This window comes from Schistocerca cancellata, chromosome 8 (genome assembly GCF_023864275.1).
Source record: "Schistocerca cancellata isolate TAMUIC-IGC-003103 chromosome 8, iqSchCanc2.1, whole genome shotgun sequence".
NCBI lineage: Eukaryota > Metazoa > Arthropoda > Insecta > Orthoptera > Acrididae > Schistocerca > Schistocerca cancellata.
The window spans coordinates 539,393,883-539,411,970 of NC_064633.1; the positions used below are offsets into that span (position 1 = coordinate 539,393,883).

Below are 18,088 nucleotides of genomic sequence, written 5' to 3' on the forward strand. Positions count from 1 at the left end.
CACATGCCATAGATCATCTAAATCCACTTAGCACACTGGCTTTTTCATCTGATTACCCAAAAATGTTTAATTTCCATAAGAACCATACTTTTAGATGTATGAAGACTGCATTACGGGCTGGATATCTTCCAGTCTTAGTTATGTACTGCAGGCAATGGTTGTAGAGGTGTTAGCTAAATGAACTACAGCCAACTGTGCATAAAAATGTCATTTCCTGTTACTTCTCTAAAATCAAAATGTAGTAGTTCCTCAAGCCATTATTTCAGTTTAAGACACTTGTACACATTTGTTTACAGGATAAGCAGCTGTGTGCGATATAATGAAAGAGTCTGCCTTTCTAACATCACAAATGAGAGCCAAAACATGATATCTTCAGGTTTTTACTGTCTGTTAAGTAACAATAAGAAGAAAGGAAAAAACATCAACCTATAGTTTCATATGCAACAAAGAATGGATGGCAAAATTAATAAAACTGCCCTTCCCAACACCATAATAATTCTTCAATTGAGGTACAAAATACAAAAGAGCAGTCTATGCACAGGTTACAGAAAAAATTTGAAACAGTGGTTACGAAACAGCTCATAGTATTATTACTTCAGACAGTAATTTTTAAATACTTTTTATCTACAAGTTGCTTGTATTTTGACTCCTTTGAACAAAAGTTTCAGTAACATAAACTAGTTAACTTAATTGTTCCTTATTTTACTTAAATTTTATGTCTAACTTGACAGAAATAAAATATAAATGCACAATAAGTGTAAGCAGCACAATAATGATTCAACTTTATCCTTCAAATCCATCATACATTACACCAAAGAGACAAATGTATGTATTCAAGTATATTCACGAAAAATTCTGTTTAACATGCAATAACAGCACAGAAGGCTAAAGTACATACATTTATCACATATACGAAAGTTATGCAGTATTTTTGTAAGGGGAGGGGTGTTAAACAAACTTATCTTTGTGTGCCAGACAGAAAAACTTATTGGACATACTTGTTCTTACCAAATGAAAGATCAAGATTTTTCTAACAGGATGTACAAGTATTATGTACATCTATAAGTACATCTAATCTTTTCAAATCACAGAATACTGCAATTTTGGAAAATGTAACAAAATATTGTGAAAGCTGTTTTCAGTCATGAATCTCTTCATATAAGTTAAAATTCTCTCAAGGCAGAATATGTGGAAAAATAAAAAGTCACAACAAAGCACCTTCTCTGTTATTTTAATAAAAATTTATTTGTGAAATGTATCCATACAAGATTCTATACATTATTCTGTGAATGATATCAGCTCTCTCGAAAGTCATATTTAAAGCACAGAAGTCTCTGTTTCATAATTGCACTCTTGCATTACTAAAAAATAAAACTATTTTTCAAGATAATTTTTCCTTCATCCACCAAAGGTGGCAGTAGAATTGTTTGGTATCAAATTACCAGTATTAAAGCAGCCTGACAAAAATTCATCACTGATAAAACAAATCGAGTTACAGTAATTACACAGATTTCAAAGTGTCAGTTCATTTATGTAACCACTTCAAAAATATTTCTGGTCAATACTATTCAGTGATAAATGGGCTGCAGCACTGTCATGATCATGTGGAATATGTCATAATTCAACACTATTTGTAAAAGTATATAGAGCCTCTTTCCACGACCCTGAAGAAACCATTGTATAAAACAGCAGTCATCTATTTAACAAATTTTCAAAATCGTGCACGGATGTAGACTGCAGATGCATCATGTGAACCATATCCAAGCCTTTTCGCGTGCTTGAAAAGTTCATTGGTTGATGCAGTCAGCGGCAGCGGTTGCTCCAACTGGTCACCCATGATTAGAGAAAGTTTTAGGTCCTTCTGCATATGTTCCAGAGGTAAATGCGTAGGGAAAGAACCATCTATAATGGCTGAAAATGAAAGTTATTTAAGCAATCAGTAACTGGCTCACTTCACCTATTCACACAAATACAATAACTATACAGAAACAGGTCTCCTAAACATCAGCCTTCAGCAAGTTACTACAATGTTAAGACATGAACAGTAAATATCTTAGATTTTACTTCTGTAAGCATTTTATAAAATTGCAAATGACAGTTTCGACCAACACAAAGCATACACAATAAATACTACATGATGTTCATACAATGCAGCACCTCAATTAGTAAGTAGAGCGATCTCTTATTCGAAAACGTTATTTCTGATAAAGTTCATGTATAACATCTGACTCTTATTTCAGATGTCTTCAAATCCAAACCTTGTTTTTTTGGTGTGTGTTTGGGAAATATATATACACAAACTCCATCACTTATCTCTGGATAAAGCAAATTTTTCAGACCAGTGATTTCTTTAGTACACTTTCACTGGCACCATACCCAGTGTAATGTTAACACATTATGAACTGATTCACAAGTTGCTATGAACAACCCAGCTTTCTTTCTCACTGCACCTTTTTGCATCAATTTTATGTATAATACAGGCCTGTAGTGGATAAACTTATGAAAATGATAATATCCATTTCTGACTTGTTCACTCTGGGGGCAATTTGCAGTGTATGGTAACTAAAGAAACCTGCACAAGCCAAGATTGCTAAAAAAGCGTTTTATTGGATGACCGGTTTTGACAGAGCTACACTGTCATCATTGGATCTCGTGCTTTTGAATTTTTACAACATATTATCGATCAGTGTTAGAAGTTGGTTCACATTTTTCTTCATTAACTCTAAGAGAATAGTTGATTCCCATAGAATTTTGGATGCTGATTTTACTAAAAAGAAATCACAAGACATGGTTATATAATGAAAACTATAACATTACTTTTTATTTGTTGCAACTGATTGCTGTATCTGCCTTTGCCTGATAACTTTTGTTGCATATCTGAGGCTTCATTTCCAAGAAACAGAGACATCTATGAAGAAAGTGTATTATGCATATTTTGGTATAAAAGTGAGATCAAAAGCATTTATAGATCCTCTTGAGAAGACTAGCTTTGATTCTCTTGAGGACTTTCAAGACACTGCAAGAGCCTGGGATATTCACAAAAGCCAAATTGAAATCTAGTCAGAGACTTACACCTCAGGATTTATCATAATCATTAGACTCTTAAGTTAAGAGGAAAAAAATATTGACAATGGAACTACTCCTTTGTGGCACAGAGAGAGAGATCATTTGCATAACTATTTGTAGAGTTTCCCATGCTACTGAGAGAATGCTATAAGAATTTCTATTCTCACACAACTGAAGCACAATGATTATTGATAAATCATTATTTCCATATTTTCTGGACAAAAGCAATGTTAACAAAATATCTAAAACTTTTATGTGAATGTGACAGCTCTGACAGAAGCCAGGACTGGATTAAAAAATGCATGTATGCAAAAATATAGTTCAGCAACGTTCAGTTGTTCTAAAGGAAGTTCTCACACAATCACTTCAATCACTTCAGATTAAGGTAGGGGGTTAATGAAACAATATCAGATGGCTTGTCTAAAGAAGTGGGTGTTTTAAATGGATTTGTGAAAACTTTGTGCATTATCAGAAGCAAAACTGAAACTAGGAATTTTTGTTGATCCAGACATGAAGAATATTTTTAATGATGAAGAACTTGTAAGCAAAGCAGTAACAGATCAGCATCATACACCAACAGTGTTTGATGAGGTAGTCCAGAAATATTTTAGAAAGTTTAAGGACATGCCCCCCCCCCCCATGAATGTCCAATTGGAAGTATTTTGCGAAAACCCCTGTAAATGGAGACCAAGAAAGTTGTTTTTATTATAATTTTTTATTCCTTCAATAAATCAAAAACTATGGCTTTTTGCAATTAGGCTCCCAGTAGTAAATTAAACTACAGTAAATTTCCTATTAAAAAAGACCCTAGTCATTCTTCCTTTTAAGACCAATACTTCTTATGTTGTAGGTGATGGAAAAATCACATATGATTAAAAAATATGTGTGTTAATGGTACAAAATTATCATTTACTGTTAAATAAATTGGGTTAAGAACAATTAGGAGGATAAGTCAATTATTATCTACAATTTAGTTAATCACTGTTTATTTTGGTAGTACTGTCATCTTACGTTGATGAGGCATGCTTTGTTCATTTGCTGTTACATCCTTGCAATTTTCAAGCTACTAGGTTAGTTTCTTTATCGCTGTTCTGTTGTTAATCATGGCTGCTCTGCTGTCTATTTGCACCAAAGTAGAGCAACATTCAGTGATCCATTTTTTTGTGGTCGGAAGGCGTATCAGGGGTCGAAATTCATCGAAGACTTTCGGTACAGTACAGGAATAGTGTTTTGCCACAATGGAATGTCTACGAACGGATTGAAAAATTCCAAAATGGTCGCACAAGTGTTATGCACGATGAAGGAGCCGGACGACCGTTTACCACCACAAATGAAGAAACCACTGAGCGTTCACATGATATGATTTTCTTAGACAGACGATTAACTATTGACGAAGTGGCACATCATCTGCAAATTAGTAGTGGTTCTGCCTACAAAATCATCCACAACAGACTTGGGTTTCATAAAGTTTGTGCAAGATGGGTCCCCAAACAACTCACACAGTTGCATAAACAAACACGTTTAGACATCTGCAAAAACATTTGGATCCCTATGGTAATGAAGGGGACAACTTCTTAGGCAGGATCATTACTGGCGATGAAACATGGATCCATCATTACAAGCCGGAGAGTAAACAGCAGAGTATGGAATGGAAACATCCAAATTTGCCGTGCAAGAAAAAGTTCACGACCCAACCATCCGCAGGAAAAGTGATGCTTACAGTTTTTTGGGATACACAAAGTTCCGTAATGGAACGTTATGGGGAAAGGCGCATAACAATAAACAGTGTACATTACAGTGAGATGCTTAGTGCGAGGCTAAAGCCTGCAATTCAAATCAAATGTTGAGGATTGCTGTCAAAAGGTGTGGTGGTGTTGCATGACAATGCCTGACTGCATACTGCTGCCCAAATGCTGAAATGCTACAGAAACTCAAATTTGAAGTACTGGATCATCCTCCATGATCTTGCCCCTTCTGACTATCACTTGTTTGGTCCACTCAAACAGGCATTAAGGGGCCATTGATTTGCCTCAGACGAAGCAGTGAAAGAAGCGGTGCATTCCTGGCTCGCAGCTCAACTGAGATCCTTTATTTATGAGGGCATCAGGAAGCTTGTACAATGATGGACTAAGTGCGTTGAAATGCAAGGAGACTATGTCGAAAAATGACGTTCTTGTAAGTTTTCTATTTGATTACAATAAAATTTTATAACTACTTTGCAGATAATAATTGACTTACCCTCATATTAAATGCTTGTATCACATAAAAGTGCAGTAGGACCATATTAATCCTAGCAATAGCAACAAATTTTCCACAGTGCGCATTACAAAAGGGGAGTACTTTACATCCCCCTTAAAAAAATCATTAACTGTTGATGGCTTTAAAGAGGTACTGATATGTAAGTATAGTCAAGAAGGTGAAAACATCTTTTAGAACACTCTTAGCAGTATCTACACTTTTTTTATAATGTGTATTACCCAGCTATAGGTACTTTATGGCCACAGACAGCAAAATTTGTCCTAGTCTGTTCACATTTACTTAAGATACACTTTAAAGAAAAACTGATTTGGAAATAAGGTCCTGAATCTGAAAATATTGCGTATAACATTCATTGCCGAAAGCGACTTCATTAATAAGACTTAAATTTTGGGTTTAAGTTTAACTGAAAAAATTAAAACATTTACGGAATCTGATAGATGAATTCATCAAAAACATTTGTTTCTCAAAATTTTAATATATAAAATAACTGATAAAACTACAATATTTTGTATGGGGGGTAATAGCACAAGGTAAGGTAGGTCACTCGATTGCAGTCTTGCACTTTCCTCCTTCATAGGTTTGCAAACCAAAGAGCAAGCAGGCAATTCCCCACACTATCTACACCACTACATCACAAGAAGCAACTAAAAAGCCTAATTCACCACCAAGTGACTACAACAAAGTAACATGGCCTTACAATATGCTGTCAACGGCAGAGATAGCAGCAAGGTGCCACATTTACCAATTCTTTCCACCAACACTACAAAGGTCACTGAAAATATCGTAACTACATATTGTACACTTCTCAGCCATGGTTTATAGGAAAGCATTTTATATAAAAGCTCATGTAACAACTGCAAATAACTACGCATTTAATAAACTGAAAACAATAGCACTATATAAAAATGAGCTCAGTGGAGTTATTTTGTCTAACTTCCATAACAGAATTGGACAGGAAACGCTGGTGAGGCATATGCTGTCTACAAAATGAAGAGAGAGCAGTGTTTGTGGCAGGCAAGTTGCCCTTTCTAGAGGAATGCTGCATCTGCTGTAATGGATGACTAAGGATCAATTTGCCCTCTAGCAGTGTAGAACAGTGGGCAGAGATCTTGTCCCCATGTTTTCTTCTGTCAGTATTATTAGTAATCTTATTTGTATTTCATTAGCAAATCTTATATGTATTTCATGTAGTTTTAATGCAGACCCCCAAAATGCGTCTGCACATTGCATCACCAATGATTTGTAAGACCTGCACAGGGCTGGTACAACTTTGTGGAACACCTTGTAGTCACTTCTTGTGATGTAGTGGTGTAGGTAGAGTCAGTGATCACTGTGGAAAGTGTGAGTAAGCTCTTCATTAAACAGTACACAGTAATTTCATACCATTAAAACACTATTTTTAATAATCTGTGATTTTTGTCATCCCCTGTAACACGAAATGTGTTAGTCCTAGTAAAACATGAATAGCACCTTATTTGCAGAAAATGTAATGTAGTTTAATTTTGCACTGGTAAACATTTTTTCTAGAAGCCACAGTTCTCAAGTTATCCAAGGAAGCATAATAAACAATCCTTCCTTCCTCCCCCCCCCCCTCGCACGTGTGTGTGTGTGTGTGTGTGTGTGTGTGTGTGTGTGTGTGTGTGTGTGTGTGTGTGTGGGGGGGGGGGGGGGGGGGGGGGGGGAATTGTCCACAGGTCTTTTTTACTGTCACCACCTTTATTTGTCCATTTCCCATGTCTGCACCATTTTTTTTTATTTCACATTTACCTACAATGATTATCTCAGTTTTTCCACACAGCACTTATCCACATGTTTTCTCTCACCTTATAACTACATTCCATTGGTATTAATTTCTGCTTTATCCATCAATTCAGAGAAGCATACCTATTCATAGTTGTAACAAAGTCTCTTGCCTCTTTCCTGAAATGTTGCCTAACACATGAAATCTCACCTCCCGCCCCTCACCTCCAGATGCTGGTGCTGATGCTACTGTCGCATGTAACCCCTTCCGCAGATGTCACCCCTCCTTCCAACAACAACCTCCCAGTTCTCTGGTTCATCTGAGGCCCATCCCCCCATAAAACTAGCACTATAAGAACAAATTCCCATGACACAGGCATCCCTGAACTACCTCAGCCTCTCTGTATGACACTCTTATTATGTTTTCCTAACTGCCCACAATCCAACTTCCAAACTGAAAATCTTTGTCATCAACAACTGGAAAAGCACTCCACATACCGTTCCCAAAAGTTATCTAACTTCCTGTTACCCTACTCCTGTCTTGCATTACCACAGTACAACAGGAACTATCCTGCTATAATAAATCTCCCATCAACCCCTCACAACACACAGACTTTCTCTTGCCACCTCTTCCATACACCAAAACCACCAAAGCTCCCTCACAACACACAAAACCCAGAACTGAAACAAACAAATAACACTGTTGTCACTATACCCACAAAGTGTTTTTACCAGTTAACTTTGACGATGGACACTGTCCACAAGTTTAACAATAATTTCAATCTCCTTTTGAGCCTGCTGACATGAACTAGACTGTGAGTTGCTACCCTTAATCCTTCTATTATTTGTATTCCATGCAAGAATTTCCAGCATCTTTCATAAAATTTTTATTTATTGTGCTGTACGATCTGCATATAAAAATTGTACATCTGCACATTATTTATCAAAGCCCAAGTTGGCTGTGTTTGTATCATCATTGCTATTCCAACACCACCACCAGGAAAGACTTGTCTTTTGCTTTTTCATTAATAAACTGCAACAGCTAAGGACTATTTATTCCCTGTAATTACTATTCTTTATGTTCAACCAAATGTATTAATCGCTATTTTCATTAACAACAATCCGTTTCAAAGTACAAGATTTTTTCCTTGGGTACATAGCACGTTGTTCTACGTATTACACACTTGGAAAGGTAACAGGTCGTCATGAGACAGCTTCTAGGTACCTCACAATAAACGATACTGTATATCATACTGTGTGATGTATAGGTGTCATATGATGATGACCTGATGTGTAACACACCAATCATCAATTTGCAAACCAGAGGATGAAGCCTTTCGTGTTTTGAAATGACTGCACTTAATGAAACATAATATTATGACATTAATAACCCCAAGAACAACAACAACAGTAACAAAAACAAGGAATAAATCTGTACTTGAGAAGTATAAGTATTGCAGATCCAATTCCCTCACTTTTGACTTTAAATTATATCTGTATTACTACTGCTTCATTTGCCGAAGAATGGTGACAGCCCTGCTCCAGTCCATTGCTGATTTAGACAATTTTAGATGGATATGCGCCCTTTTACCACTGCCCAAATCAGTTAACAGGAGAAGTGGGACTACCATCATTCTTACACAAATGAAGCAGTGATATTACAGACAGGACCGTAAGTCAAAAGTGAGGAAACTGGACTTCACTCTCCATTATATCTCAGGCACAGAAATAGTTTTTATTCTCCGTTAATAAGATATTTAGCACCTGTCATCTCCATCTCTTCTATCACTATGAAACAACAAGATTAAAAGTTACAAGATTGTCACTCCAATTTTCAATTCACATAATTTTCAGAAACATGTATTCTGATATCACATTTAACAACTCATCTTCTTTCTATGACGCAACTGGTTGATATCAATGCAAAAAATCATGACCAAGTCCTAACATTTTAGTACAATTGGTAATTATGCAATGTCGAAATTAGAAGCACAAAGTAAAACCTATTAATTTTTGTCCATCCACTATACAGTATATGTCCTACCAACTGATATCACTTTAATCTTAGTTACTAACTAATGTGATTCCGGTGCTTTATACAATTGCCTTTCATTCTCTGGCAATCTGCATTTCTTTATGTTATACATTTTATGTGTTGTCCTCTGCTCCTCCAGACTACTTCTGTTCATGATTATGACCACAATCTACACCCAAAGTTTCTCTGCCTATTTGTACTCTGAGGAAATTTTCTTTGCCATTTGAAAAGTAAAGAGGATACTAAAAGCAAATACATAATTCTATAGTTTTTATTGTTTTTAATATGTTCTCTGAGAATGTTAACAAAAAAATTACAACTTGTCTAATTATATATGATGGTGTAAAAAATCTAATTTGTAGAAAAATATTTCCTTTTGCTGCTATGAAAATGAGGTCATGTTAAAAAGATACAAATGAGAGAAGTATTAATTTTTTAATATAAAATTTGTTTTAATTACCTCGACCCTTGTCAACTAGGGTTGGACACGCCAAGGAAGTAAGTTCTAATACTTCAAGCACATCTTTCTGCTGGAGCCCCGCCCGATCAGCAAGAGCCATGCCTTCAGCTAAGCCAGCCAATGTTACACCTGTCATCAGCTGAAGAACAAGATTCATCTTCGAAGCATTTCCAACTTCACCTGAATAAAAATACGCAACATAATTATCGCATGCAGTTTTAGTTCCCCTATGACTTTGCATTAACATAAAGGACTTCTTCTTCTTGTTAAGTCTCAACTTACGCATGTCATTCAAAAATAACTTTATTATGGAGTGCACCACATGCTGCTATTGTTCGCAGTATTATGTGGAAGTTTAAGAGCACATTTAAACTACAGAATATTTATAATGGTGACAGACTGATACAACTTTATTGGTAGAAAATATGGAACTGTGCCTCTGGCTAGGGACATACTCAAATTAGTTGTATTATGTGGACATTTCAGTTACCACTAGCACTTTTATAGCGAAATATTATTAATGATTTCCTCTGAAATGCAGAATATTGGTTGTTGTGACTGACTGGTATGAATTACTTGTGTTAGTAGATGCGAATTTTTTCATTTGTTTTTGTGTGTGTTTGTTATTGTCTATACCAACGTACCAACGCTTTCGTTTGGTAAGTTACAGAATCTTTGTTTTTAGATATATTTTTTCCACATGGAATGTTTCCCTCTATTATATATAAAAAAACAAAGATGATGTAACTTGCCAAACGAAAGTGTTGGTATGTTGATAGACACACAAACACAAACACACACACAAAATTCAAGCTTTTGCTACACACGGTTGCTTCATCAGGAAAGAGGGAAGGAGAGGGAAAGACAAAAGGATGTGGGTTTTAAGGGAGAGGGTAAGGAGTCATTCCAATCCCGGGAGCGGAAAGACTTACCTTAGGGGGAAAAAAGGACAAGTACACTTGCGCTCACACACACACACACACACACACACACACACACACACACACACACACACACACACACACACACCGATCCACACATATACAGACACAAGCAGACATATGTATATGAATGTATGTACACATGTTCATGTTCCATAGCTATTCCTAAAGCATGGGACAGATTTCAACCAAATTTGGTACACACACTATTTATCGTCTATAAAGAAGTACTGTGGGGGGTAAATACCGCCATGATCCATAGGCATGAGTGTGGGATTGAAAAATAGTTGCTAACACCAGAAATCTAGGCCACCTTGCAAGATTGATCTTTTCATGTTTTCTGTGAGTAGCATCGGAATATGTTCTAATGGGATATTTGCAGAGAGGAGGAGGGCACAGACAAAGAGGGGTGAGGTGGGGGTCGTGTAGAGGGACACAGGAAGATAAAGAGAGTAGTGGGCTGGTAGAAAGGAAAGAGGGACATTTATATAGAGGCAAAGGTGCAGGTAAAAGGTTAGAGAGAGAGAGAGAGAGAGAGAGAGAGAGAGAGAGAGAGAGAGAGAGAGAGAGAGAGAGAGAGTTAACTTTTAATGAAGCTCTGTTTGTGGGGAAACAATGTAAATCTCATAAAAATTTTGTAAGTCAAATACCTAATGGTTAAACATTGTAGGAACTTTCTTACTGCAGAATAATTGCATGTAATAGAGAAGACATTAGTAGATTTGAAAAGCTGTCATAGAGAAAAGTGTGTGGAAGAAAGTGAAAAACTTTGTGGTGAAGGTGGTTTTGTGGAAATTGAAGACACCTGATTGTTCGTAAGGAGATTGCTGGATACAAATAGATAGTGTACGAACATGTTCACTAGTTATTTGAGTATATGTGGCAGAAAAGACAGTGTAAGAAAGATGATTTGTTTATGTACCTGATGAATACAGAGGCAACAGTACCCAAGCCATAAATTAGTCACTCACTTTCAATGAAAACTTGATGTTAATTTTATGTTTTCTGTCATTTTTAGATGCATCTATATTATCATTAATAATTTTTTGGGAGACACGTTCCATTTGTGGAACTAAATACAAGGTTATTTGTTTCGATGCCACACACATCTTGCTTCCTTTTCTTATGAAGTATTAACAGTGGCCTGCAATACATGATGTTTAATAATTAAAAATAATTGAAATACATATGGCATAGACACAAATAGCCTTTTATTTAGTTGCATATATGGACTACATCTCCAAGAATATAATAATTATTAAACCTGCTATTAAATCATTTATTATGTGGTTTTTGGTATCAGTTTTTGGTCTGCAAAAATTCATTTTCATCGCACTATAATAAGTACTATGCTATTATGGGGTTGTTATGTAACTACGCAAAAATATTTAATCTTCAAGTAAATGGTTCTTCAGATAAGTGAACTGTTTCCCTGATTTAAGAAATACTCTACTGATAAAACCACTGTGTCACATGTGAATAATCTGTTGCAAAATCTAATAAAATTTGGATTTCTGTCATCTTATTTCCAATTTATTTCCCTTTTTTCTGGTACTTGCAATTAACAGCATTTTAGCATTCTACTATGTTACATTTCCTTATTTATTTTCGCAATTATGCAGCACACCATTCTTTAAAAAAAAAAAAAAAAAAAAAAAAAAAAGACTGGGCCAATGAAAGCAGTCGTACTCTGACACTTTTTTTCAGTTAAAGCTGATGCAACGAAACAAATGTGGGAACGTTTGAGAAGGAACAGCTAGAGCAGGAGAGGTTATAGCAGAAAGTGCTAAGGGTGAGCAGAATAACAAGTCAGTTTTGGGGTTCTGTGCACCTGTTGTGGCAGATGGTTATTTTGGGGTGAATATAGTGGCATGGGAATTGGGGAAGTAGATGGGTCTCTTCCATGGTATTGCAGATTATGTTCAAGGGATAGGAAAATAGCAGAACACGAAGGGAAGATTAGAGCCCTTCAGGCTGAAATGGAGGAACTGATGAGATTAAGGGGGGAGAAGTGTGACGACAGGTGCGAAGTGGTAGCAGGTGACAGGGGCCACAGAAAGAGAACAGTATCTGACAGTTTCATCATTGGCACAACCAACAGATTTGCCTTGTTACTTCAGTCAACTAAGGAAGAGGCTCAAGTAGAAGTAAGTGTAGTCAGCACCCAACAAGATTTTCACTAGGAAACCAACTGTTGCAAAAAAAGTTGAAAGGAGGAGGAAAGTTCTGTTGTTAGGTAGTAGCCATGGAAGAGGTGTGGGCCAGATCTTGCAGGAAAAATTAAGTGACAGGTACCAAGTCACAAGTATTTTCAAGCCCAGTGCATGTCTTAGCCAAGTGATAGAGGATGTAGGATCATTGTGCAAGGGTTTTACAAAGCAGGATCATGTTGTGGTAGTGGGTGGAGTGGGAAACAGTATTGATAGGAATCAAGGGTACAATATTGAGTGTGACCTGGTAAAAATAGCATCTGTAACGAACCATACACATGTTGGCTTGGTTCCTGCTTTCATGCGGTATGATTGGCCCCAACTGAACAGCTCTGTCAGGAAGGTCAAAATGGAGCTAGATCAGCTGCTTCGGGTGGCTACTTTGTCAGGTATAGGTTTGGTTCCTGTTGATGGTATTGGTAGGTGGGACTTTACAAGACATGGCCTGCATCTAGATAGGAAAGGGAAGGGTAGACTGGCTGGGATGATAGCAAAATTTTTAAGGGGAGACGGGGAGGGGGTTGGGGGGCACTGAAACTCATGAGAGTACTTTTTTAGGCTAAGATCAGTGTCCAATCATCCTACATTGATTAAAATTAGGCTTAATGCAAAGTTCAGACAGGCAGGTACAAGAGATGTTAAAATATCACAAGATTCTCATAACAGTACAGTGAGTCACAAGACTCTCATAAAAAATACAGTGAAAAATAATGTTAGTATGTCACAAGAGTCACGTAAAAGCACGGTGAAAAATAATGTTAGTATATTGCATCAGAAATCAGGGGATTAAAAAACAAAGTAGATGAGCTTCTTGTTTGTTTAGAAGATTTAGAAACTGAGGGTGGAATGGATGTACTACGCCTGTCTGATCATCATATGGTCACAGATATGGAAATGGTAAATGTAGGTGGATATGACCTGTCAGCACACATAAGTAGAGACACAATGGAGAGAGGAGAGATGCCATATATGTTAAAATCTGCCCTAGTGTGAAAAATTTGGAAACTAAATTTTTTTGCATAGAGCAACCTATAGAAGTACGTGCATGTGAGCTTAAACTAAATAATGGCACTTTTATAACTGTAGCCATGTACAGGTCCCCATTGGGAAATTTTCAACTATTTTTGATAAACTTTGACTCTTTGTTGTGCTATTGGTCAGACAGAGCAAAGAGTCTGACAGAAAGCTTGACCTTGAAGAATTTCTTGGTTCTTTCAATTTGACATCAGCTATTGATTTTCCTACTCCGGTGGCACAGGAAAGCAGCACACTGATAGATAATGTTTTCATAGACAAAGATAAATTTAATCAAATAAAAACTTTTCCCCATTAAGAATTGTCTGTCTGATTATGATGCACAGCTGGTTACAGTATATGACAAATGGGGTGTTCAAAAAGTCTCTCCACAGTGACGTACGATTGTTAGCCGCGCGTGCCGTACGCTGCAGTGAATATACCGAAATGAAACTCAGTGAAACTCAAGTTATTCATTTATTGAATATTCATTTTTACTTACAAATTTTCGCATTAAATGTTGAAAGAGTCAGCCTTGTTGTTGAATACACAATTCAATTAATCTAATCATGTTTCCAAACACAAGCTGTAACATTTCTTCTGTAACAGAAGCAGTGAAAGTGGATACTGCAGTTTTCAGTTTATCGGTGGATTTTGGACGGTTTTTATAGACAGTTGCTTTCTTTGCACCCCAGAAAAAAAAAGTCAGGTGGCGTTAGGTCAGGCGATCGTGGAGGCCAAAGTCCCTGTGAAATTATGCGATCACCAAAAACATCAGCAAGCAGTGACATTGAAACGCGAGCTGTATGTGCGGTTGCACCATCTTGCTGAAAATACCATTCAGTATTTCAGTTAATACAAGAATGGATACAGCATATCACTGCAGTATCATTGTGCATTTATTGTTTCATTGAAAAATATGGGACCCACAATCCGGCGTCTAGAAATTGCAATCCAGACTCTTATTTTCACAGAATGAAGTGGTTCTTCGTGAATACATGATGGATTTTCAGTACTCCACATACGAGAATTTTGTGAGTTCATGTACCTGGATACATGAAACCACGTTTCATCAGTGAAAAATGTTTCATTAAGAATATCCCTTCCATTTCGTTGAACAAAATTTTTGAAGAATTGACAATAATGCAGTCTCTTGCCATGATCAGTATTTTTTACGTTTTGCACGACTGTCACTTTGTATGAGAAAAGTTCTAATTTTTTCCTTACAGCTGTGTGGGCCGTTCCGACACTAACATTGATTTCCTGGACGAGTTTACTTACTGACTTGTTCAGACTCATGCACATTTTATCGGGAATATAGAGTAGTTTATCCTCGGACAAAACGGTAGGATGACCACTTCTCAGAACATCTGTCACTGAACCTGTACTTCAAAATTTGTTAATCAAATCTTGCACAGTATCGTGATGTGGGAGTGTCGTCTCCAGGAAAACTGAATTAAATGTTTGATGAACTGAAACTGCGTATTTACCGCCAGCTTTGAACACTTGTTTGACTAAAAACACACATTCTTCAATGGTTAGCATTTTAACAGTGACAAAAACGAAACAAACGAACTAAACTTAAAGGTTCACGTCAACAAGTAACGACACACAAAGATACTACTGACATTGGCTGAGATAACGAAACAGTGGAATGTTGGGAGAGTCCACTTGAAGGGAAGTAAGCCTGCAGGCGAACAATCATACGGCATGTGGGGCTAACAATCATACGGCACTGTGGCGAGGCTTTTTGAACACCCCTTAGTTCCATACAGTAACGCAAAGCCATCCTCCGAAACAGTGCGTTCAATTAACGATTTAACAATTCAAAATTTTAGGGAAAGCTTGCAACAGTTATACAGGGGTGAGGTGTACAGGGAACATGATGCTAATTTAAAACTTAACCTATTTCATTATACCTTTGTGAGTATATTTTAAAATGGTTAGAAAACAGTGAAATATAATTGCAAGAAACCATGTAAAAAGCCATGGCTTACTAAAGGGATAAAAATATCTTGTAAACAAAAAAAAGAGAAATTTATCTAATAGCTGGGACTAATGATGCTGAAACAGTGAATCATTATAAAAACTACTGCACTGTATTAAGAAAAGTCATTAAAAAGCCCAGAAGTATGTGCATTATGTCTGAGATCAGAACATCTGATAGTAAAATTAAAACAAGTTGGAATATTGTTAAAATGGAAACAGGGTAACGGAGAGCACAAGAAGACTGTATTTCTATCAAACACAATGAAAAGTTTGTTAACAACAAATCAGAAGTTGATAACATTTTTAATAATCAATTTTTAAGTGTTGTAGAGAAAATATGATCCAGCTATTTATTAGGAAATGCAAGGCAGTATATGGAAGAGGCAGTACCTATGCAATTTGATAAAATTGAAATTCAAACCACCTCTCCTACTGAAATTAGGAAAATAATAAATTTACTCAAAAGTAAAAGCTCACATGGAATTAATGGCATTTCCAGCAGAGTACTAAAAGCTTGTTCCCAACAAATAAGTAGGATTCTCAGCCACATATGTAACAGCTTACTGAAACAGGGCATTTTTCCAGACAGACTGAAATAAGCTATTGTTAAACCATTGCACAAAAAAGGGGGATAGATCTAATGCTAACAACTACCACCCAATCTCACTTCCGACAGCTTTATCCAAATTTCTTGAAAAAGTAATGTATTCAAGAGTAGCATCACATATTAGTAAAAATAAAATACTAACAAAATGTCAATTTGGTTTTCAGAAAGGATTTTCAACAGAAAATGCTATATATGCTTTCACTGTTCAAATATAAAATGCATTGAATAACCGAACATCACCCATTGGTATATTTTGTGATTTCTCCAAGGCTTTTGATCGTGTGAATCATGAAATTATTCTAGATAAGAAGTATCGTGGTATGAGCAGGACAGTGCACAAATGGTTTAATTCATACTTAACTGTGTAGTGATGCAAGGGGTAGCAAATTTGTTATAAAAGTCAGTAAATTACTCAACAGACAGTGTTTTTCAGTATAGGTATTTCATTCATTCCAAGCAAGTATCAATTCGTGATGTCATCGTCTACACACGACTCGACTGTAATCTGAATCAGTTTTAGCAAACTGATAGTTTCTTTCAGGTGATAAAATTTTATTGATTAGGAAATACAAGTCTTGAAGTTTACTCAGAATGGGAAATGTTATTTAGTAATTGCAGGCCATAATTTATCTGTTTAATATAAAGGTGTTTTGAATTTTGTGTGCATGAAAAAGTGTTAATTTATGTGCGGCTTTTAGTCCAAGACGAGTTATCACTTAAGAGTGCTAAAAAGTGCATGTGTACAGTTCGCTGACCTGCACAGTGAATTTTATATTTTGTGATTTTGATCCGAATGGAGACAAATCCAGTTTCACTTAGACTTTACGTGAGATAGACACATCACGTTATTACAAAAGAGTCATTTAGCCAATTAGGGAAAACAAACCTGCACGTTTCATCTGAAATACGTTACACGCTAGTGCATGATCGAGCTGTCCAGTGAATCGCGTACAATAGTTGCAAACACGCTTGAACTTCATGCACGAAGTTGGAAATTAATTTTGCGCCAAGTGCTGATTTTGACAAAAATGAACTGAAAGTTTATTCAAAATATCAAGGTTCTGTTTTAATTGAGACACATATCACCTTGTTGATCATGTTGCTTAGCAACACTGTAAAGCAGATTAATTTATTCATTAGAACGATTTGCGACATTTTAAGTCCCATTACACATACAAACTGTTACATGAAATTTGCTGACCGCATGAGAGTATGACAGTGATTTTATTTCCAGAAATGCCAATAAACTGGTGGTTTCAGAAGTTAAATTACTAACTGTTGTGTAACTTCATTGTTTGCCCCACACCACTACTGAATGTGTTGTATCGTGTCTCTTCACAAGGGATCTCAAGAAGCCGGAATAAACAAGAAATAAGAAGAAGACTAAATAAGAGGCATCGGAATAACTGGGAGAACACAGAAGGTTGAAATTAACAGTGCAGATAGCCTGCAAAAACCAGCAGAGTCCTCTAACTGGGGAGATATCAAGAACAGTGTCCTACAGGCCGTCTTGGGTCCCTTACCATTCTTAACTACATATTAACGACCTGCCACTCTACACTCATGAAGATGCAAAGCTAGTTCTTTTTGCTGATGATACAAGTATAGTAATCACACCCAACAAGCAAGCAGCAGCTGAGGAAATTGCAAATGATGTCTTTCAAAAAATTATTAAGTGGTTCTCTGCAAATGAACTCTCACTAAATTTTGAGAAAACACAGTTTATACAATTCTGTATAGTAAATGGCATAACACTATTGATAAATA

General features: G+C 36.4%; 1 protein-coding gene across 1 annotated transcript in view; it reads right to left on the minus strand.

The window, feature by feature from the left end:
- Positions 1-1,219: 1,219 nt before the first annotated feature.
- Positions 1,220-18,088, minus strand: part of LOC126095144 (putative oxidoreductase GLYR1 homolog) — a 259,436-nt gene continuing 242,567 nt past the window's right edge. The window contains exons 11-12 of the mRNA XM_049909863.1: positions 9,561-9,740; positions 1,220-1,911 (exon numbers count right to left, since the gene is read on the minus strand). Coding sequence (XP_049765820.1) covers positions 1,712-1,911; positions 9,561-9,740 — 380 coding nt within the window. The 3' untranslated portion in view covers positions 1,220-1,711. The remainder of the gene's footprint in view (positions 1,912-9,560; positions 9,741-18,088) is intronic.